This window comes from Gekko japonicus, unplaced genomic scaffold (genome assembly GCF_001447785.1).
Source record: "Gekko japonicus isolate JY-2015 unplaced genomic scaffold, Gekko_japonicus_V1.1 scaffold15, whole genome shotgun sequence".
NCBI classification, from domain to species: Eukaryota; Metazoa; Chordata; class Lepidosauria; order Squamata; family Gekkonidae; genus Gekko; species Gekko japonicus.
In genome coordinates, this window is record NW_015165830.1 from 3078281 (window position 1) to 3101131 (window position 22851).

The 22851-nt window shown below is 45.3% G+C and overlaps 1 protein-coding gene across 1 annotated transcript in view; it reads right to left on the reverse strand.

Moving 5' to 3' along the window:
- The window catches only part of LOC107110016 (uncharacterized protein K02A2.6-like), a gene marked incomplete at its 3' end in the record, with an annotated part of 35169 nt that extends 24032 nt beyond the window's left edge, over positions 1-11137 (reverse strand). Inside the window, exon 1 of the mRNA XM_015410724.1 lies at positions 11012-11137. Within this exon, the coding sequence (XP_015266210.1) occupies positions 11012-11137 (126 nt within the window). The remainder of the gene's footprint in view (positions 1-11011) is intronic.
- Positions 11138-22851: the final 11714 nt, after the last annotated feature.

The window sequence follows — 22851 nt, forward strand, 5'->3', positions numbered from 1 at the left end:
AACTACCGACCTTCCACAGCCTGCAGTTCAGCGTCTTAACCACTTGAGCCACCGCAGCTCCTAATATATCATTATCGTACCAGTACATAAATCTTAAATTTCATTGCAACACTTATTCCTCCAATGTATTCATAAGCAAAGATGTTTATGTAGAGTTGCCATAGAAGAACACTTCTTACTTCCCTTTCTCTCCCTCCCCCCATGTCATTCAAGTATAATGCAAAGAAGTTGTAGTATGTATGTATGTACACATCAGTCTATTGATCTGTCTGTCTTTCTATCTCATGTTGCTCTTCCTCAGAACACCATAATGGGGCCATCCCACTCTTATAATCATAACCAGACCAGCTGAGCTCTGAGCAGGAGCAGGAGAGAGAGCTGTGAGAGAGGTGAGTGGGTTTCTTTTACTTGCTTTCAGCTGAGAGAATTCAGCTAAGGATATTTTGTGGGAAAACTGTGTTTAGCAGTGTGTGGAAGCACTTAGAGTTCCTGCAGAGTCCTGGCTGATTGAGTGTGGGAGAGGAACGGGCATTGTTTGACTGGGATTGCCTGTAATTGAGAGGAAGTGGAAGGGGCATTGTTTTGCCTGTGATTGAGTGCCTGGGTGAATTTGAATTTGAATAGCTGCTGCCTGACCTCTGCTGGGGGAGGCCTCTATTTAAGGAAACACCTTGGCAGAGGCACGAGCCTCTGGCACGAGCCGAAGGGTGAGCTAAAGGGCTCTTTGCCTGTGGCTCTTAGCCTAGGGACTCTTAGACTAGGGGCGCTGTAAGAAGCCCAAAAAGAGCCAGAAAGACAAGGCCCTAGGCTCTTTGTCTTTCCCGTAAAATAATTTGACTTGATAACAAAACCCACATAAATACCAAGGGTTTAAAAGGGGGATTATATTTATTTATTTTAAAAGAATTATGAAGCCAGAATGCCAGCAGGGGGTTGGGGGCTATCCAGTGTTTTGCACGGAGTGTCACATGTATGACTATCTGCCCACTGGGCAGAAGTCTTGGGTGTGTCCTCGGTGCAAGGAGCTCCTGGTTCTCAGGGAACGTGTGTGCTCCCTTGAGGCCAAGGTGGCTGACCTGGAGAAGCAGAGACAGTCAGCTAGGCACACAGAAAAGACTCTCGGGGACTTGTTAGCTTCGTCCCACTCTGGATCTGGCAGCCCCGCTGCTGTCAGGGAGCATGAGGGTCTAGGGGAAACAGGGCACCATGCTGAGGATAAGGGGAATGTGCCCTCAGAAGGGACCTCTTCCCCAGCTGGTGAGCGGCTCTCCTTTTGCACCAAGGAACCATCCCTGAGCAGGGTGGGAGGGGGGCTCTTGGTAGTGGGTGATTCGATCCTTAGGCAGGTAGACAGCTGGGTGGCGAACCCGCGTACTGACCGTATGGTGACTTGCCTGCCTGGTGCGAAGGTAGCGGACATTACGCGTGTTTTAGATAGGCTGGTAGATAGTGCTGGGGAGGAGCCAGTGGTCGTGGTGCATGTCGGCACCAACGATGTGGGGAAATGCAGTCGTGAGGTCCTGGAGGAGAAATTTAGGCTGCTGGGCAGGAAACTTAGGTCCAGGACCTCCAAGGTAGCCTTCTCAGAAGTGTTACCTGTTCCACGCGCAGGGCCGGAGAGACAGGCAGAGATCAGGAGTCTCAATGCGTGGATGAGACGATGGTGTAGGGGGGAAGGGTTCAGGTTTGTTAGGCACTGGGATACTTTTTGGAACAAGAGGGAGCTGTACAGGCGAGACGGTCTCCACTTGTCCCGAGAAGGAACCAGGCTGCTGGCACTTAAAATCAAAAAGGTGGCAGAGCAGCTTTTAAACTGAATATTGGGGGAAAGCCGACAGGAGATGAAAAGTCTCTGGTTCGGGTTGGCTCATCTGAGAGAGGTGAGGGGGTACCGGTTGCTTTTCTACAGGGAGGTGGATTGAAATTGTCCACAGAGGCCATGGCTGGTGACATGGACTGCCGGACAACGACTCGAGATAGCAAGAGGAAGGATGCAGGCTTAACTTGTAAGGGAAATTACAGCTGTTTCTATACAAATGCTAGAAGTGTCCGAGGTAAAATCGGGGAGTTGGAGTGCTTGGTGTCGGAGGGAAAAATAGACATTGTGGGTATTTCTGAAACTTGGTGGGATGAGGAAAATCAGTGGGACACAGTGATTCCCGGTTATATATTATATCGGAAGGATAGGGGGGGAAGGGTTGGAGGTGGGGTAGCTCTGTATGTCAGAGAGGGTATAAAGTCTAGAAAGATTGAGAGGCTAAGTGAATTGGATTCGCTTCTGGAAGTTCTATGGGTTGAAATAGGGGGGCCAAAAGGAAACTTAACACTGGGAGTTTGTTATCGCCCACCAGATCAAAAGATAGAGGAGGATTATAAAATGATGAATGCCTTAAAGATAGCAACTAGACAAAAACACTGTGTAATAATAGGTGATTTTAACTACCCACACATTGATTGGGTCAATATGTGTTCTAGTCGGGAAAAAGAGATTGAGTTTCTAGACACTCTAAATGACTGTGCTATGGAGCAGATGGTCACGGAACCTACCAGGGGAGAGGCGATCCTTGATTTGGTCCTAAGTAACACTCAAGACCTGGTGAGAGATGTAAAAGTGATTGCACCGCTTGGAAACAGTGATCATAATGTTGTTGAGTTCATCATTTGTACAAATAGAGAATTGGCCAAAAAGACTCACACAACCATTTTTAACTTTAAAAGGGGTAATTTCTCTGATATGAGGGGACACGTGGGGAGGAAACTGAAAGGAAAAGTAGAAAGGGTCAAAACAATTGGGGAAGCTTGGGATCTATTTAAAACTACGATCCTAGAAGCTCAAAAAATATATATTCCGCAGGTTAGGAAAGGCACAAACAGGTATAGGAAAAAGCCTGCATGGTTAACAAACAGAGTAATGGAGGCTGTAAAAAGTAAAAAGAATTCCTTTAAGCAGTGGAAAGCTAGTCACAGTGAGGCTGATAAAACGGAACACAGGCTATGGCAAATAAAATGCAAGTCTGAGGTCAGGCAGGCAAAAAGGGAATATGAGGAGCATATAGCAAAAAACGTAAAAACCAACAATAAAACTTTCTTCAAATACATTAGAAACAGGAAACCAGCCAGGGAGGCAGTGGGGCCCTTGGACGACCAAGGGGTAAAAGGAGTATTGAAGGATGATAGGGAAATGGCTGAGAAGCTAAATGCATTTTTTGCCTCCGTCTTCACTGTGGAAGATGAGAAGTGCTTGCCCACTCCAGAACCACTGATTTCAGGAGGGGTGTTGGAAGACCTGAGTCAGATTGAGGTGATGAGAGAGGAGGTCCTAAAACTGATAGACAACTTAAAAACTGAAAAATCACCAGGCCCAGATGGCATACATCCGAGAGTTCTGAAAGAACTCAAATGTGAACTTGTAGATCTCCTGACAAAGATATGTAATCTTTCCTTAAAATCTGCCTCCATTCCTGAGGATTGGAAGGTAGCTAATGTCACTCCCATCTTTAAAAAGGGTTCCAGAGGAGATCCGGGAAATTACAGGCCAGTCAGTCTGACGTCGATACCGGGTAAATTGGTGGAAACCATTATTAAGGAAAGAATTAGTAGGCACATAGATGAACAAAACCTATTGAGGCAGACTCAGCACGGTTTCTGTAAGGGAAGATCTTGTCTCACTAACCTGTTAGTGTTCTTTGAGGGGGTGAACAAACATGTGGACAAGGGGGATCCAATAGATATTATTTACCTTGACTTCCAGAAAGCTTTTGATAAAGTTCCTCATCAAAGGCTCCTAAGTAAGCTCAAAAATCATGGGATAGAAGGACAAGTCCTTTTATGGATCAAAAACTGGCTAGTTCATAGAAAACAGAGAGTGAGTGTAGGTGGGCAATTTTCTCAGTGGAGGGTGGTAAGCAGTGGGGTACCGCAGGGATCAGTACTTGGTCCACTGCTTTTTAACTTGTTCATTAATGATTTGGAGATGGGAGTAAGCAGTGAAGTGGCTAAATTTGCGGATGATACAAAGTTGTTCAGGGTGGTGAAAACCAGTGAGGATTGTGAGGCACTCCAAGGGGATCTGTCAAGGATGGGCGAGTGGGCGTCAACATGGCAAATGGGGTTCAATGTGGCCAAGTGCAAGGTGATGCACATTGGAGCCAAAAATCCTAAATATAAATACACATTGATGGGGTCTGAACTGGCAGAGACTGAGCAAGAGAGAGATCTTGGAGTTGTAGTGGATAACTCACTGAAAATGTCGAGACAGTGTGTGACTGCAATAAAGAAGGCCAATGCTATGCTGGGGATTATTAGGAAGGGTATTGAAAACAGATCAGCCAATATAATATTGCCCCTATATAAATCAATGGTGAGACCTCATTTGGAATACTGTGTGCAGTTCTGGGCACCTTAAAAAGGATATTATAGCTTTGGAAAAAGTGCAGAAAAGGGCAACTCGAATGATAAAAGGGTTGGAACACTTTCCCTATGAGGAAAGGTTAAAGCGCTTAGGGCTCTTTAGCTTGGAGAAAAGACGACTGAGGGGTGACATGATCGAGGTTTATAAGATTATGCATGGGAAAGAGCAGGTAAAGAAAGAGGTACTTTTCTCCCTTTCTCACAATACAAGAACTCGTGGGCACTCCATGAAACTGCAGAGCGGTCGGGTTAGAACGGATAAAAGGAAGTACTTCTTCACCCAAAGAGTGATTAACACATGGAATTCACTGCCACAGGAAGTGGTGGGTGCTACAAGCATGGACGGCTTCAAAAGGGAATTAGATAAGCATATAGAGCAGAGGTCCATCAGTGGCTATTAGCCACAAGGTATAGATAGGGGCTCTGGGGCAAGTGATGCTCTGTCTTCTTGGTGCTTGGGGGGGGGTCAACAGTGGGAGGGCTTCTAATGTCCTGGCCCCACTGCTGGACCTCCTGATGGCACTGGTATTTCTGGCCACTGTGTGACACAGAGTGTTGGACTGGATGGGCCTTTGGCCTGATCCAATATTGGCGTCTCTTATGTTCTTATGACTTCAGAGTTAGTGACTTGCTGAGGTAGTGTAAGGTACTAAACATAGAACTAGAGGCAACAGAAGATGAAAAATCCAGAGAGAAAAACTGAACTAAGCAAGACCAGAACCAGGAAGTCAAAGTCCATGCAGTCACCATTGGGTTCAGCCAAGAACTGAGGACAAACAAATGTGAGAAGTCAAAATATGATGGCAGTTGCACAAACTGAGATGCCCTGTATGGGTTGGTATAGATGACTGGTTTTTTTAAAAAAATATTAGCAACTTAGGACAGGATGTTTTCCTGCCATTTTTCTGCTATAAAGATTCTCTGTAACATAACAGCTTAGAGGTCAAGGAAAATCTGAAATTATTGCCCCAAACTACCCTGTCACTCCCCTTGTACTAGAAACAAGCACCAGGCATTGGGCTAGCTGCTTGATATGAGAAGGGCTCCAACGCCAATATTACAAACAAACAAAGTTAATTTCTGATGTTTTCTCTTTGACTTATGATCAAGTTTGTCTTAACACTATTCAGGCTCCTTTGTTTTCAGAGAGTAAAATGAAGGATGAAGTGCAGTGTTTGATTTGCAGGGGCATGACAACATAAAGGCGCTAGGTTTCTGGGCTTTATAGTCTTGCCTAAGGACTGTCTACAAAAGCAAGCCACATAGACCATTGCACCTTTGCAAAATTCACTGACAGCAAAGGCCACCTGGGAGGTAAGACAGAAGGCCATGCTTCCCAGCCCTGTCTCCCATAATTGGTGGAATAATTTATTTTATTTTAGAAAATGTATGTCCCACTTTTCTGCTGTAACATGAAAAGCAAAGTACAGAAATAAATCAAAACAGATACAAAAGCAATACTACTAATTAATAAACCACAAAAACAGCAATACTTACTCACTGGAAGTGAAGAAAGCAACTTCTCTGCTTAGCATAGCCTGTTGGAGAGTAGTGCTTCTTTGATGACACATGTTTTCTGTCTGTCTCTTTTGCCTGGGTGTAAGCAATTGTGGCTTTTAGCAGTTTTACCTGGGTCTGACTGCTGGCCCTGCCCTCTGCTGGGTGAGCCTGTAATTGTATTAAGGCTCCTCCTTGCCAGAGTCAGACCACAGCCAGCTGGGCTCTGAGAAGGGGCAGGAGAGGGAGTTGCTACTAGAGCAGTGAGTGTTTTATTATTTGCCTTCCTTAACTGCTGAGGAGAAGTAGCTAAGGTTACTGTGTGGGAGGACTGTGTTTGAGGGTGTGTAAGTGTGTATAGCCTGTTGGAGAGTGGTGCTTGTTTGAGGACATGTGGTTTCTGTTTGTCTCTTTTGCCTGGGTGTGATTGTGGCTTTTAGCAGTTTTACCTGGGGCTGACTACTGGCCCCACCCTTTGCTAGATGAGCCTGTAATTGTTTTAAGGCTCCTCATTGCCAGAGGCACAAGCTGAAGGGCAAGAGCTAAAGGTCTCTTAGCCTGGGGGCCCTGTAGAAAGCTGAGTAGATCTTACATTCTATATTTGTTAAGTTAGTTTTTGCTTCTGCAAATCTTTCACAAGTAGTCTTGAGAGACAGTTTGGCAGGGAAGTTATCAAGGAAGTGCCAGTTAAACTGAACTAATTCTGAAATAGATTGCAGCAGCATGGCTGGTGAGGGAGCTGAGGCAGTGATGTGCAAAATCTATGGCATGTTTGTGTTCTTACCTGAGGGTAACAGCAATCACACTTGCAGCAAGTATAAGTTGGTAGCCCTACTAGAGGAGAAGATACAGGGACTTGAGGCACATTTGTCCACACTCCAGTTTATTATGGAAGGTGAAGATTTCATGAACAGAATGCATGAAGCACTCCTGAGAGGGCAACAGAAGAAGGAGGAAAAGGTATCTCAGCAAATGGAGGAGCACCTGACACAGGAGGAGGGCACATGAAAGAAAGTAACCCACAGGAGCAAGAAGATCAAGAGACATTATGACCCTCTGCTACTAAGCAATCAGTTTCTTGATCTCCCCACAGACAATGATTCTGAACCACTGGAACAAGGGCTTCTCCCCCAGCCTCCACAAAGCTTGAAGAAAATTCTCAGACCCCTGTGGATGAGAGGACTCAAGCTTCTGCTCCCCAGTATAGGAGAAGGTGTGTGTTGGTAATTGGGGCTTCCCTACAGAGAGGGGTAGAAGCTAAAGTGTGCTGACCAGACTTGTTGTCTCAAGAGGTATGCTATCTACCGGGTGCATGCATCCAGGATATGATGGAAAGGGTAAGAAGACTAATCAAGCCGATGGATTATTATCCCTTCTTGCACATCCACGTGGGAACAAATGATATTGCCCAGCATAGCTCAGAACATATTAAAAGATACTATGTGGCTCTGGGTAAAAAGGTGAAGGAATTGGGAGTGCAGATTGTATTTTCATCAGTTCTTCCTGTTGAAGGCTGTGGTTTAGGAAGGGAAAAAAGATTACTGCAGGTCAATGATTGGCTGCGTAGATGGTGTCATCAGGAAAGGTTTGGATTTTTGGACCATGGCTTATGCTTTTGAGATGAAGCTCTTCTATCAGGAAGCGGTTTGCACCTCACAAGGGTAGGAAAAAAATGTGTTTGGAAACAGCCTTGCAAATCTAATACAGAGAGTTTTAAACTAAATCCTGTGGGGGAGCAAAACAAAAATGCAAAGCCCAATATGATGCCAATAACTGGAGATAAGAACTCTAAAGTTTTGCAGGGAGTGGGATGTATGCTAGGTAACATTAACTCATATGTAAGCACAGAAATGAAAACCTCACGGTGCATAAAACATGGATTCCTATGAATCTACACTAATGCACAGAGCATGGGAAACAAGCAGGAGGAATTTGAAGTCCTAATAGGGATATGATCTAATAGGCATTACTGAAACTTGGTGGGATGACACTCACAATTGGAACATTAGGATTGAGGGGGTACAATTTATTTAAAAGGGACAGAATGATAAGGAAGGGCGGAGGAGTTGCATTATATGTAAAGGAGATATATACATGTGAGGAAATACATGCATCTGAGCATGAAAGACCAGTTGAGAGACTCTGGGTAAAAATAAAAGGAGTAAGAAATAATACAGATATTATGGTGGGGGCCTCCTGTAGTCCACCAAGCCAGGCAGAGGACTTGAATGAGACACTCCTAGAACAGATTACAAAGTTCTCAAAGAGATGGGACATGGTGGTCATGGGAGAGTTCAGTTCCCTGAATATATGTTGGAAGTCCAACTCTGCTAAAAATGAAAGGTCCAATAAATTCCTGACTTGTCTTGCTGACAACTTCATTTCCCAGAATGTGGAGAGGGAAACAAGGGAATCTGCTATCTTGGACTTGATTCTTACCAACAGGGAAGAACTGGTTAATGAGGTGAAAGCAGTGGGCAGCCTGGGTAGTAGTGACCATGTAATTTTGGAATTTATAGTCTTGGGGAAGGTGAAAGCTGTATGTAGTCAGACATATAGGTTGGACTTCAGGAAAGCAAATTTTGATAAACTTAAAGTTATGTTGAGTAGAATGCCATGGTCAGGAATACTTAAGGAGAAGGGAGTTCAAGAGCGATGGGAGTTTCTTAAAAGTGAAATACTGATGGCAAATCACAAATGATTCCTATGAGGAGGAAAAATGGGAGGAGCCTGAAGAAGCCAAGGTGGCTCCATAAGGAGAAATAAAAAAGACTCATTCAGAAAGTGGAAGGAGGACCTTATAACCAAGGATGAGTATAAACAAATAACCAGTGCTTGTAGTATGAGCTTGGTATGAGCTTAGACTAGCGAGAAATGCTAAAAGCAACAAAAAAGAGTTCCTTTCTTATGTTCAAAGCAACAAAAAAGAGGAAGGACATGGTAGGCCCATTGTGGGGACAGGAAAATGACATTGTAACAGGTGATGAAGAGAGAGCAGAACAGCTCAATTCCTACTTTTCCTCCATCTTCTCTTGCAAGAGAAATGGTGCTCAATATGGCAAAAACAGAACACATGATGAAGGAAGGGAGTTGCAGCCTAGGATCAGCATAGGGGTAGTACATAAACACCTAGTATCTTTAAATGAAACTGAAGTCCTCCAGGTCAGATGAACTGCATCCAAGGGTACTTAAAGAACTTTCAGATATAATTTCTGATCCTCTGTCCATTATTTTTGAGAATTCTTGGAGAACAGGTGAGGTGCCAGAAGATTGGGGGCGGGCAAATGTTGCTTCCATCTTCAAGAAGGGGGAAAAGGAGGAGCTGGGTAACTACCGACCCATCAACTTGATGTCTATACCTGGGAAGGTTTTAGAACAAATCATCAAACAGACAGTCCTTGAGCATTTAGAAAGGACGGCTGTGATTACTAAGAGCCAGCATGAGTTTCTCAAGAACAAGTCATGTCAGACTAACCTTATCTCTCTTTTTTTTAAAAAGTTACTACCTTGCTGGATTAAGGGAATGCTGTGGACATAGTATTTTTTAACTTTTGATAAGGCTTTTGATAAGGTTCCACATAATAATCTTGTTGACAAATTGGTAAAATGTAGTTTGGATCCTATGACTGTTAGGTGGATCTGTAACTGGTTGACAGATCACACCTAACGAGTGCTTGTGAATGGTTCCTCATCCTCTTGGAGAGGAGTGACAAGTGGAGTGCCTCAAGGATCTGTCCTGGGACCTGTTTTGTTCAACATCTTTATCAATGATTTGGATAAAGGGATAGAGGGAATGCTTATTAAATTTGCAGATGACACTAAATTGGGAGGGGTAGCAAATACAGTAGAATACAGAGTCAGGATACAGGATGATCTTGACAGGCAGACAAACTGGGCTAAAACAAAATGAATTTCAATGGGGATAAATGTAAAGTTCTGCATTTAGATAGGAAACATCAAAGGCATAATTATAGGATGGGGGAGACTTGTCTTGGCAGTAGTATGTGCAAAAAGGATCTAGGGGTCTTAGTAGACCAACCATATAAGAGTCAGCAATGTGATGCAGTAGTTAAAAAGGGAAATGTGATTTTGGGTTGTATCAACAGAAATATAGTGTCCAGATCACGTGAAGTGATGGTATCGCTTTACTGTGCTCTGGTTAGACCTCACCTAGAGCATTGTGTTCAGTTTTGGGCACCAGAATTTAAGAAGGATATAGACAAGCTGGAATGTGTCCAGAAGAGGGCGATGAAGATGGTGAGGGGTCTGGAGACCAAGTCCTATGAGGAAAGGTTGAAGGAGCTGGGTATGTGTTAAATAGTGGGTTCCATGGATGAGCAGACTCCGAGTCCAGTGATCAGCTCTACTTTATTAGTAATTTCAGCAAGAGCAAGACAAGACCCCAGAGCCTCAGCTCTGTTTAATAGCATGCAATTGCCACACCCAAACACACCCCACTCCCAATGATAGCCTATTTACATATTACTACTTGATTGGTTACTTCCAGAGTCCTGGTAGGCTATTGTTCATGTGCTCCAAGCTCAGCCAGTCTCTGGTGTGACATACCTGGAATGATTCAGTCCCAATACATAACACCCCTCCCCCCTAAGTTCCAAAGCACCGTAACAGACATAGTCTTCAAGGTATGCTGGCTTGCAATATTCCCTCTGAGAACGCCTGTGTGGGTGGAGACGATACCGGAGCTGGGCTTGGTGAAGCAGAAACCACACTGGAGACCTGTGATCCGAGAACAAAGTCCGGAAGGTCTGTAGCGGCCTGTGCAGGGCCTTCCTCTTCCCAGTAATCTGGCTGCACACTGTTGTCGGTGTGTGTGTGTGTTCTCAGTTAGTGGCAGTGGCGGTGATTGTTCCAGGCCATCATCCTTCTCCTCGGCAGAAGAGAAGTCAGGCTCCATGGGCAGCAGGTGGCAGCAGAGCTGGTCGATGTGTCTGCGAAGAAGCTGACCCCCATCCGTCAATACCTCATATGATAGGGGTCCGGTGACTCAGGTAACCCTTGACGGGATCCACGTGGGGCCACTGGAATAGTTCCGCACAAGGACAGGGTCACCTGGAAAGAACCCTGTGGGGGTCTCCTGGCTCACCAGATTTTGGCACAACTCCGGGGCTCGGTCCGGGTGCAGGTGGTCCAGCCGCATTGTGAGGTTCGGGTGCAGGAACTCTTTGAACTCTCCCAAGGTGAAGGTGATGCCATTATCAGTCACGACCATGTCCGGTAGACCATGTGTACTAAAAACATGTCTCAGGGTTTGGATGGCTTCATGGGATGAGGTAGAGGTGACTGGCATGACTTCCAGCTACTTGGTGTAGGAGTCTACCAGGAGAAAGAACAATTGCCCCTGGAACTTGCAGGCAAAGTCCAAATGCACCCGTGCCCACGGCATGTGGGTAGACTCCCACTGGTGAATGGGAGCCCTCAGAGGTTTGGGACACGTCTCCTGGCAGGCCTGGCAATGATGTACCCAGGCCTTGATTTTCCTGTCAATTCCAGGCCACCACATGTAGCTCCTGGCCAGCACTTTCATCCTCACAATTCCTGGGTGGGTCTTGTGGAGGGCTACCAAAACCCATTTACACAGCAGTGGGGGAATCACTACCCAGCTACCTCATAGGAGACACCCCTTGTACACTGAGAGCTCGTCCCAGCGGGACACAAATGCTGTGAATTCTGGACCGACCTGATCTGTGAGCCATCCCCTCCCCACCCAGTCCAAAATATGGGAGGGGACATAGTCCCTGGCTGTGTGGTAGGAAATGTCCATGGCATGCAGAGGGCGGTCCAGCAGGTCCTCCATCATTAGGATTTGGTGCGCAGGGCCAGATCCGGGTTGATGGAGCTGAGTGGGAGGTGGCTAAGAGCATCTGCATGTTCCATGGACTTCCCCAACCGGTATTGCAGGGCGTATTAGTAACTCCCCAGAAATATGGACCAGCTCAGGACCCTGGGTGACAGCATCCGCAGTGTCTGGTGGTCGGGGGTGAGGAGACCGAGCAGGAGCTTGTGGTCAGTTCCGATGGTGAAGGGGTGGCCGTACAGGTAATTGTGGAATCGTGGAACTCACTCCTGCCATGATTGCAAGGGCCTCTTTGTTGATCTGGGAGTAGTTCCGCTAGGCTGTCGACAGAGTCCTGGAGTAGTAGGCCACCGGCACCTCTCTCCTGTCCAGCAGCTGATGGCCCAGGACTGCACCAATGCCATAGGGAGAAGTGTCACATACGAAGACAACTGGCAACATCTCATCGAAGTGGGCAAGAACGGCATTTGAGGTGAGTAGCTCCTTCACGGCCTGCAAAGTGGCAGCCTGTCACGGGCCCCACACCCACAGGGCCTTCTTGTCGAGCAGGCAGTGGAGTGGCTCTGCGAATACAGCTTTATGGGGCAGACAGAAGTGGTAAAAGTTCAGAAGCCCCAAGAAAGCCTGCAGCTCAGCCTTGGATTTGGAAGCGGGTGCGTTCGTGATGGCGCAATGGGGCTGGGTGGATGTCATCAGTGTCCATGGAGAACCCCAGGAACTATACACGGGGGATCCCCAGGAGGCATTTCTCTTGCTTCACCTTCAGCTCGGTGGAATCAAATCGCTGCAGCACGGTGCGTAGGCGGTTGGCAAAGTCCTCTGCAGTGGGGGCGGCTATCAATACATCATCAAAGAATGGCTGGACCCCAGGGATGCCTTTCAGAAGAGAGTCTATTAAGTTCTGGAAGATCCCTGGGGCCATACTCACTCCAAACTGCAACCACATGACTCTGAAAGCACCCCGGTGTGTGACGATGGTCTGTGCTTCGGCGGTTGGCTCGTCCACTGGGAATTGTTGGTATGCTTGGGCCATGTCCAGTTTACTGAAAACCTTGGCCCCCGCCAATGTCGCTAGGACACGGCTGACCACTGGCACTGGGTATGTGTGGCCCCTCAGTGCTTTGGTGATCGTACATTTGTAGTCCACACAGATGCAGACATCCCCATTTGGCTTAATTGGGGTTACGATGGGAGATTCCTAGATGGCATGGGGAACCGGCTCTAAAGCTCTCTGTGCCACCAAACGGTCCAGCTCGGCCTCAGTTTTGGGCTTGAGCACAAACAGAATGCTCTGGGCCTTGAAGCGGAAGGGCTGCATCTCGGGACTGAGTTGAAGCGATAAAGGGGGGCCTGTGTATTGGCTGAGGGTCCTGTTGAAGATGGCAGGGAATTCATCACACACATTACTGAATTCCGAGGACTGCATGTGGTGCACCCCCATTACTTTGAACCCCAAGGGCACAAACCAGGACAGTCCAAGCAAGCTGGTGAGCCGCCCTTCCACCACCACCAAGTCCAAAATTCCATCAAGCTGCCTGTATTTCACATGGATTTTGCCCCACCCCTCGTTCTTTTGAAGCCCGTGGGTCTAAGGTGGGAACTCCCCTGTGGACAGAGCCTCTGGAGAGTTTTTCCGAGATGATGGAGATGGAGGACCCCATGTCCAGTTCCAACTTGCAAGGCACTCCCTCTATAAGCACAGTCACTTTAATGCTATCAGGGGTGTCCCGGGGCAAATTCAATATCTGATGTTCGTGGACGGCAGTGGTGTGCAGATCTGCTGATTCCTAGTGCATGGCTGTGCATCTCTGGGCTCCCTTGGAGTGGCAGAAGTGAGCAATGTGGCCTGTCTTGCCACAGGTCCTGCAGGTAGCGTCTTTGAAACGACAGGAGCGATGTTCGTGGGCTTCTCCGCAGCTGGCTCAGGGAGTCGGTGTGATGGTCTCTGCTGGATGGCGAACCTGATCGGTCTCTTCTTTGTCTGATGCCTCAGAAGCCGAGGGAACAGAGGCCTGGTGCATGGCTGAGGTCTGGCGGTCTCGCTGGGATTTCTCAAAAGCAGCAGCCTCGCTTAGTGCCTTTACAAGGGTGAGTTCCTCATGACCGATGAGCTTTCGGCGTAGTTTCTCCTCTCTGATGCCCATCACAAACCAGTTGAGGAGGGCATCGTCGAGGCTCGGGAACTTGCATGTGAACAGTGTTCTCTCTAAGCTGAGTTAGTGTGAGCTAGCTCACAGTTTTTTAGCCTCCAGCTCACACTATTTTGTCTTAGCTCAGGAAGGATGACTCCAGAGCAAACTAATTTATGCAGTAGCCAAATTGCTTGCTCACAACTTTAATGCCAGTAGCTTACAAGGTAGAATTTTTGCTCACAAGACTCCACTGCTTAGAGGGAGCTTTGAGGGCCAGTCTGCGAAGGTCCACCACAATGTCAGCGGCCATCTTGTTGGATTTTGAAGTCTGGGAATGAGCAGGCATCTTATCTGAATATAATTTATCAGCTAGCATCTGCGGCAGATGCTTACACAATTCTGCATGGCACTGATGCTGCTGGACTGACTTGGACCATCGACAGGACAATTTCACCCTAATGAAATGATCGATACCATCTTGTTGTATGGAGCAGTTTGTTTTTGTTGTGACTTAATAGCTTTTAGTGTCTATACTGCTTTTATGTATGGGCTTGTGCCCCCGTGTAAGCCGCCCTGAGCCCTCTCGCAGGGAGGGCAGGGTAAAAATGCAATAGATAAATAAATAAAAATAAATGTTATTAACTGCCTCCTTTGCTGTAAACCAGACATTTTTGGGTTGTTAGTTTCTCTTCAGCTAATTTTTATTTATAAGCCATGTGTCAACCATAGCATAATACCCATATGGTAATACTTTATTTTTTTTAATCTGTAAGCCAGAAATGTGTTTGTTTACATCCCACCTTTCTTTTATTATGGAGCTCACTAAGGCATACATTGAGTTCTCAAGAAGCCTCCTGTCCAGTACTGACCAAACTCAGATCTGCTTAACATCAGCAAGGTTGCTGGGTCATCATGTGCTTTCAGAACATATCCTGCTTTCCTTTCCCATTTTTAATGATAAAAAATTCTGTAACCTTGTAATATGTTAACCTGAGGGTAGTTTCACATGTCGGTTTCACTATACAAGCACTGGTAAGATACACCCCCCCCCCCAGACAGTGACCCCCAGAAGATGCTCAAATGCTCCCAGTTCAGCATGCAAAGGGATGTTCACTATCATGTACTTTGTGATCCTTTTTTATTGATTTTCAAAGATGATCATTAGCATGTTGGGAGAATGTGTTAAGTTATTATTCACGTGTTGCTTAAATAGTTGATACTGGCAAATGTAAATGCCCTGCAGTCCAGTGTTGCAAACTTCCATTACACATTCTATTTAATTGACTACATAAATTTAATATTGTGAAACTCCAGGATTCGCTAGAATCCCTTGTGTTAATCCAGTGGCTTTCAAATGATGTTTTGGGAAACCCTAGGGTCAATTAACAGCTTATCAGGGATTTCTTAAAAAGGCAAAGTATTAACAGCTTCCCTGAAAGACATATCTACCAATTGCCCTCTGCAATGTTCAGGAAAAGGATGGCTGTATTCTTGGGTGAAGCTTCAGTTCATGTATAACCCACAACCCCAGCAAGTACTTTGTGTGGTGGGGGAGGTTACACCAAGAGGAATTCCCATGATCTTCTCCAACATACAAGAAATCCTTGGTGGACATTTAGGGGTTCTTCAGCAGACCAGTCAGTAGAAAGAATCTATGTACCTAGAAAGTTAGTAGTGATGAGAGCAGAGGACAAGGGAAGATGAATACACCCTTAGTGAGATGGAAGGGAATTAATCATTGCTTTTCTCAGTTCTTATTTCAGAAATTTGTAAGAAGGAAAGGTGGTCCAGTGATAATTGGTGGACCCCTGAGTGTAGGTGTCCTGGTACACGTTTCTTGTGCTATAGCAGCAAGATGAGGGTTGTAAACTTGGTGGGGGAGGTAATTAGAATGCACTGTCAGATTTTAATTTCTAGTTTTAGTAGTAGTAGTAAAATTTATTGTGTAGCCAATGGCCATTACAATTTAAAATGTAAACAATATTCATAATTTCTAGTTAAGGGCCTCCTATTCCTTCATCTAATCTATCTATCTATTGTACTGCTCGTACAGCTATCACTATAAGCAGAAATTAGAACCAATTTTTTAAAAAGGTCTTAGTATTATTTCTGGTATATTTGATTATTGCGCCTATGAATTTTGCCACTGAGGGGGTGACATGATCATTTGTATCTGATAGTAGCCATGACATCTGGGCTCACACATTTAGCAATGCCATATCTTTATGTAAAGGGGTGACTAAATTAGCCCACAGCTCATTGAATATGTTCGATGGTTTCAGTTGTATCATATGAGCATCTGCATTTTCTATTAGAGTATGATACTCTATTATATCTGCCCTCCAAAACTACCAAGGGGATAACATTCATTCCAGCCAAAGTAAAAGCTCTTCTTAGTTTGGGGACTGTCAATTGATAAAAATATTTCAGCAGTTGCATTGGGAGGGCAATTCCCAAATGGACTGTCAAACATACCCTGCACACCCTAATAGACATACTTGTAACATCCAACTTCCTTACACATTTTTAAATTTGTCTTATAATGTCTTTAGTTTCTGCATTCTTAATCATATCATTTGTTATTCCTAGGCATTTCATTTTCTTTTCCAATAGCTGATCCCATTGGCTACAATGTTTATCTGCCTGGATAAGCCCAAGTAGAGTAGATCCTCCCTCAGATTTTAAAACCTTTATTTTAATCTATCTCTCTTTCTTGGCTAGCCAGCTTCTCAAAGTTATGCTGCTGCTGCTGCAATCCAAGAACCCTCTGTAGAATGTGAAGCACTTGTTCTCTGTTGCAGGAGAGAAAAGGTGACTGGCTGGACAGACAAGGTTGCCAAATTTATTTTCTTGTATCGGGGAATGTCTCTTATTTCAGAGCACTTCTGTCCACAGAAGTTGACAGTTGCCTTCAGAAACAAGGAAGATATAACAAGTACTTTGCAGAGCAGAGCCTCTCACTTCAAAGCATCACTTGTTTTGTTGTTATACATGATAAATCTAAGAATGGGAGAATGTTTTTATTTACCGAGGATATTGGTATTCCACTTCTATCAGAGTCCTGCTTGAAGTGGGTTACAATGCAAGAAACCGTGTCAAAATATTTAAAAACAGAAGACAAAGAGCCGCTTGATTATTCCTTCCCACTGAAGTGTTGCTGGGCAGGAACTGGCAAGCCTGGACTGCATATCTTGATTTCACAGTATAGACAGTGGAATGGCTAGCAAGGGAACAGAGAGAGGTAACAGCTTGCATGGCTTCTGCAAGAGATGTCTGGTGTTTCCAACTCAAGCAACTTATGCTGGAGCTACACCAGCGTAACTGTTGTGTGTTTCCCAAAAGAACCCTGGAAGCAGCCATTTAGCTGAGGATACGGAGACTTCTGTATTAGAGCTCCCTAGTGTTGCTTCATATATAAAGCTAGAGTTCCCCGAGTTCCCCAAGGAGAGAGAATCTTTGTTAAACTAAAACGGGAGTCCAATGGCACCTTAAAGACTAACAAAATTTATTCCATGAGTCACAGCTCACTTCATCAGCTGCATGAAATGTTCTACCAGCCAGCAGTTATATTTATACTCAAAGCTACAGACGGCAGAAATGGGGGGGGGAGTGTTAAATCTATAGAGTGGCTGTGTGCACATAATTGGGGCAAGAAGATATGAAAGTGGTAGTCTTTGGCAGGCTATTGAGACTTGCATTGTAGGACAGCCTGTTATTTCTGTCCCACAATGAACTTGTTCTAAGCATAAGACTACCTCATATTCTCATGAGGCCGCAGGTAGTGCTGGTGAACTGCTTAAAGGCAAAATGTGCCTTGCTTTACCTTGCACATATATGAAATGATATCCTGTAATATAGCCACAAAACCAAAAAGGGTTTCTCTGCAGCGTAAAGGGAGCATACTGGGAGAAAAGAGCTGAAAGTTGCAAGAAATACCTCTATTTACCAAGGCCCAAGGCCATACATGTTTCATGCGAAGCTCTTTGTCAGAGGTAAAAGTTTCTCTGGCTGCGGTCATACTGGTGGCTTGGCGCAGTATGATGGCACCCATAATTGTATCGGTTTAAAGTCTTGCAGGGCATATCATCCAGACAGCACACCGTGCTGCGGGTTACCCACTCAGCCACCCTGTGGTCAAGCATCCACATTACTTTAGTGCTTCAACCATGGAGTGCACTACCCAGTTGGTTTTTAGAATGCAGGTGGGCACATATGCACTTATGCATGCACAGGCACTCATGCAAATGTGCATTCATGCACATATGGGCAAAAACTGCAAAAAATACCCCACCCCAGTGGTGGAAATGGATCTGCAGGTTCAGACGTCCCTTCTGGGTTCCTTTCGCTGCAGGAGAGTTCAGACATCAAAAAAAAAACCAGAGGGAACCGTGAACAAGTCATTAATACCAGACTTTCCCCAATATCTGTTTATTCCACTTCCATTGTGGAGCAACAACTATACCGCAGGAGGCAGATGTTCTTGTCTGGAGGGGCCCATTTATTCTGCTCAGGTAATGCTACTATAGCACCACAAACTGCACGTGTGACCACAGCCTGTGTCTACCTGGCCTCTGAGCAGACGCTGGGGAACATCAGACTTAGTGGACTTCCCAGAAGAAAAAGTGAGGTGAGCTAGGCTATACAGCCTGAGGCAGAAAATGCCCAAGTCAGGTTTTACCCCAGCCAGGAACTCTCCAGAAGGCCTGAGGCCATCTCCTGTCTTTTTGCCTCAGCACCTCTTCAGTAGTATAGGGTTGTAAAATGTTTGCCTGCAAGTACCAGCAAACTGATACTCACCCTAATGCAATTATCTGCATAAGGATCAGAATCACATGACCAGGTGGGTTAGAAAAGTCCAATCTAGCACATACTAACACACTTGAGCACATCATTATGACTAACCTAAATTATTCTCCCTTTAGAATTTCCTGTCAGTTCTGTTGAAGTTGCTGTTCAAAACAGAGCTGGCTGCTTACCTTCCACCACCAGCTTCTTAATAATGTAGCTGCATTTGAATAAACAGTGATGTGAATCCTAGTCCTAGTGTGACACTGAAGATGAAATTGAATCTCCTCTTCAGTTTTAAGTCTGGGAATGAGCAGGCATCTTATCTGAATATAATTTATCAGCTAGCAGCTGCGGCAGATGCTTACACAGGATTCAGTTAGCGCATCCTGATGGAAATATTATTCTGTGTTATTAAAATCAGCCCAAAGCTTCCCAATATATGTCAACAGGAAAACTAGAAAGAGCAACTTCACTAAGACAGGAACATTGTTTTGAAGCTACTGAGGTTTTAAAATGCATACTTTACAGAGAGGGATGTTAATCATTAAAAATTAGCAGGGCTTTTGTACAATGGAGTGTTTTGTTTTTCAGTTATGACAGTGCCAGAGCTGCCCCTTTGTTAAGAATATATGTTCATCTTTGTGGCTTCTGTGAAGTCCCACATGGGACTGTGCTTTCACAGGCTGGCCATGGAGAGGAGCTAGCAAGCTTTATAGAGAAGTTTCTAGAGCCCAAGAGTGCTTCTCCTCTCCTCCATCTTCGGCGTAGCCTTTCCCACCCAAAGGGTCACGTGACAGAGGAGGTATCACTCTCCCCTCAGTGTTCTTCTTGCTGCCATAAGGAGAGTACATACTATACAAAGTTACTGTGAATTATGTCCATCAGTGCTTGTGACTGGATTTCTTCATCTCTTCTTCAAAAGAAAGGGTACAATGGCACTTTTTAAAAAGTGCAAGAAATGTGGAGCCAAAATGGTACAAAATAATGAGCACAAATCATGCCTCTTATGTTTGGGTGAATGTCACAATACTGCCTCATGCATGGCCTGCTGCCACCTGATGCCAAAGGGAGAGCAGCTAGGGAAGGGAGAGCAGCTAGACTCAAAGCAGCTTTGTGGGAGAAGCTTTGGGAGCCCCAGGCCCAAATTCAGATAAATGCCTGGGCTTAGAAAGAAGATCAAGGGCCCCGTTGGTAGGCTCAGTACTGACACCCTCAGTGCTATAGCCACCTGAAATATCGAATGTGACTTGGTCGGCCTCAGAGCCATTGGCAAAAAAAAATTGAATAAAAAGGCAAAACATACACTATGCACTGTACCATTCACTGTCACCTTGACACTGATTGTCACCTCAGCACCTACAATCCCCCTCGCCCTGACATCAAGCTTTACTTTTCACCTCAGGGTCAACACAATTTGGTGGGTTGTCATTGGTCCCAAGCAGAGTCTCAGAATTGTGCATCATCACTGACTGATCATGCTTTGATGTCACTTGACACTGATAGTCACTGATCAATATCGACCTCTCCCCAAGGCTGAGAACTCCATAATCTTTGGGGCAAGATTGTGGGACCAGGAAGTCTCTGAGATCCCACCAGTGCAGCCTCCAATGCAACATGAAAATGAGGGAACCTCAAATCAAGGGCCACCACAAAATACCCCCAAATTCCCATTTCCAATTAAGTTCTCCACACAGTGGGGCTCATGGGACCAGCAGCAATTTTCTCCATGGTATTCACCATCTCAGTCTTCTAAGTCCAGTAGCAATAAACATGCTACTGCCACCCAATGCTCCATCATCAACACAACATCACATTTTTCTGACTCAGAAGAGGGCATGGATCGGTGCTCAGAACCCAAGTCAGAAGTATTGATGCCTTCACCAGATGACATGGTGGGTGAGCCATCAACTCCATTGCCCACGGAAGTATTAAAACTTTTTGCTGAATAGATCATTTGTATGGCTAAAGCCTTAAATCTGGACTACCTCTCTATGGAGCCCCAGTCTTTGGACCCAATAATAAAGGTCCTATACAACCCGGAATGTGGGCCCATGGCTCTGTCATTACTCAAAGACACACAAGATATTGCTATGAACATTTGGTCCAAACCAGCCTCTAATGCAGCTTCAGCAAGGAAGCTTGAAAATGTATACAGGGTGAAAGAAGAAGGTTGTGCATACCTCTTTCATCACTCAAGAGCCAACTCCCTGGTCTCTGAGGTCCTTGCAGTGAGAGGATGGTCAGGTGCCCAAGGATGTCAGGTGGTCAGGTGGACAAGGAGGGCCGCAGACTTGACTTCTTAGGCCAGAAGGTCTACTCATCAGGGTCAATGGGACTGTGGGTGGCAAATTTTACAGCCATAATGGGCTGATATTAGATGCTACTATGGGATAGGATGTCACAATTTGTGGACTTAATCCCAGATGACAAGAAGCCTTTGGCTAAGGTTCTCATGTTACAGGGCCAAAAGCTGGGAAAGCAGCCATTGAATGCAGCTCAATATGTAGCCAATTGCCACAGTAGAGCTATGGCTTCAGAGGTTGTTATAAGGAGATATTCCTGGCTGAGACCCTCAGCCCTCCCTCCAGACACCAGGGCCAAAATTGAAGACCTTCCCTTTGAGGGTAGAGAGCTCATCAGCGACCAGACGGATAAGTCCTAGATCATATCTGAAAGTATAAGATTATAGTGAAGTTGTTGGGTATCAACCCCAGTGCTAACCAGCAGTATAAGCAGAGGTATTGGCCCAGGAACTCCCAAAGGCTTCACTAATCACGGCCATTTAGGTACTCTGAGTATAGCTACCAAGCCCTTCCATCCTCTCAACAATCCCTTAGACCTCCTTACTTCCAGCAGTCCCAGGGTAGGATGCAGAATAGAAATAGAAATAAGCAACCCTCCCAGTCTCCCAGGGAACAACAACCTAGGGGTTCAGGAATGCCCTACCTAGCGGGCCAGACCTTCTTTTTGATCAACAGTTAGAAATGATGCCTGGGTGTTATTGATAATAAATACAGGTTATTTTTTTGGAATTCCACTCTCTACTTCCTTACCACAAACTCCTTGGCTTTTCTCACTCAAGAGGTTGCTTCATTACTAAAATGGGAGGGGCACCACAAGAGTTTCCTCAGACTCAAGTACTATAGGGGTTTTTTTTTCCTGAACACCTTGCAATAGACAAAAAAGGGGGTGGAAAGAGGCCCATGTTAGACCTCAGGACCCTGAATAAATACTTACATGTTCCAAAATTCAGACTGTTGTCCCTGCAGGAAGTCCTCCCCTTACTGGGCAGAGGTCTTTGGTTTGCGATTCTTGATTTGAAGGATGTCTATTTCCACATAGCAATCCATAGAACCTGTAGGAAGTACCTCAGTTCCTTTATGAGGCCAACATGTATGACTATACAGTCTTGCCTTTTGGGCTACTATTAGCACCCTGAGTGTTTACCAAGTACACATCAGTGGTTGTCTCCCACTTGAGACTTCAGGGATGCACCATCTATCCATACTTAGATGATTGGCTCTTCATAGCTGACTCCCCAGGGACCCTAAAGATTTGGATTGTGCTCTGCAAACAATCTAGGGTTCCTTATCAATGAGGAGAAATCTCACCTTTGTCCTATATAATCCTTTGACTTCATAGGTGCTAGTATTAATTTGAGAAAGGGAAGGGCATTTCTACCATTATCAAGACCTAGTCATATTAGATCACTGGCCCAGAAATTCTTAGCTTGCAGATTTCAGTCTGCCAGAAACATTAAAAGATTACTAGGATATATGGTATTCACTACAGCAGTAACCCCACACTCATGACTCTTGTTGAGACCACTCCAAAACTGGTTCCTCTGAGAATTCCACCCAATCTCAAACTCACAATGGCTTTCGGTTCCCAGATCCATCCTTTAGAACCCTTAATTGGTGGATCAAATGTCCACATCTACTTAGGGGAACCTTGTTGGGAATCCATTCACATGAAATATAAGCCTTTACAGATGCCTCCTTAATGGGTTGGGGGGTACATTGTGGGGTGCATACAGCTAAGTGTCTATGGTCTGAAGCTGAAGCTAAACTACACATTAATCTGTTGGAATTTAGGGCTGTAAGGAATACTCTTGCTCCTTTGGCAGAATTACTTATAGAATCATAGAATCACAGAGTTGGAAGGTGCCATTTGTTGTTCAGTCGCGCAGTCGAGTCCGACTCTTCGTGA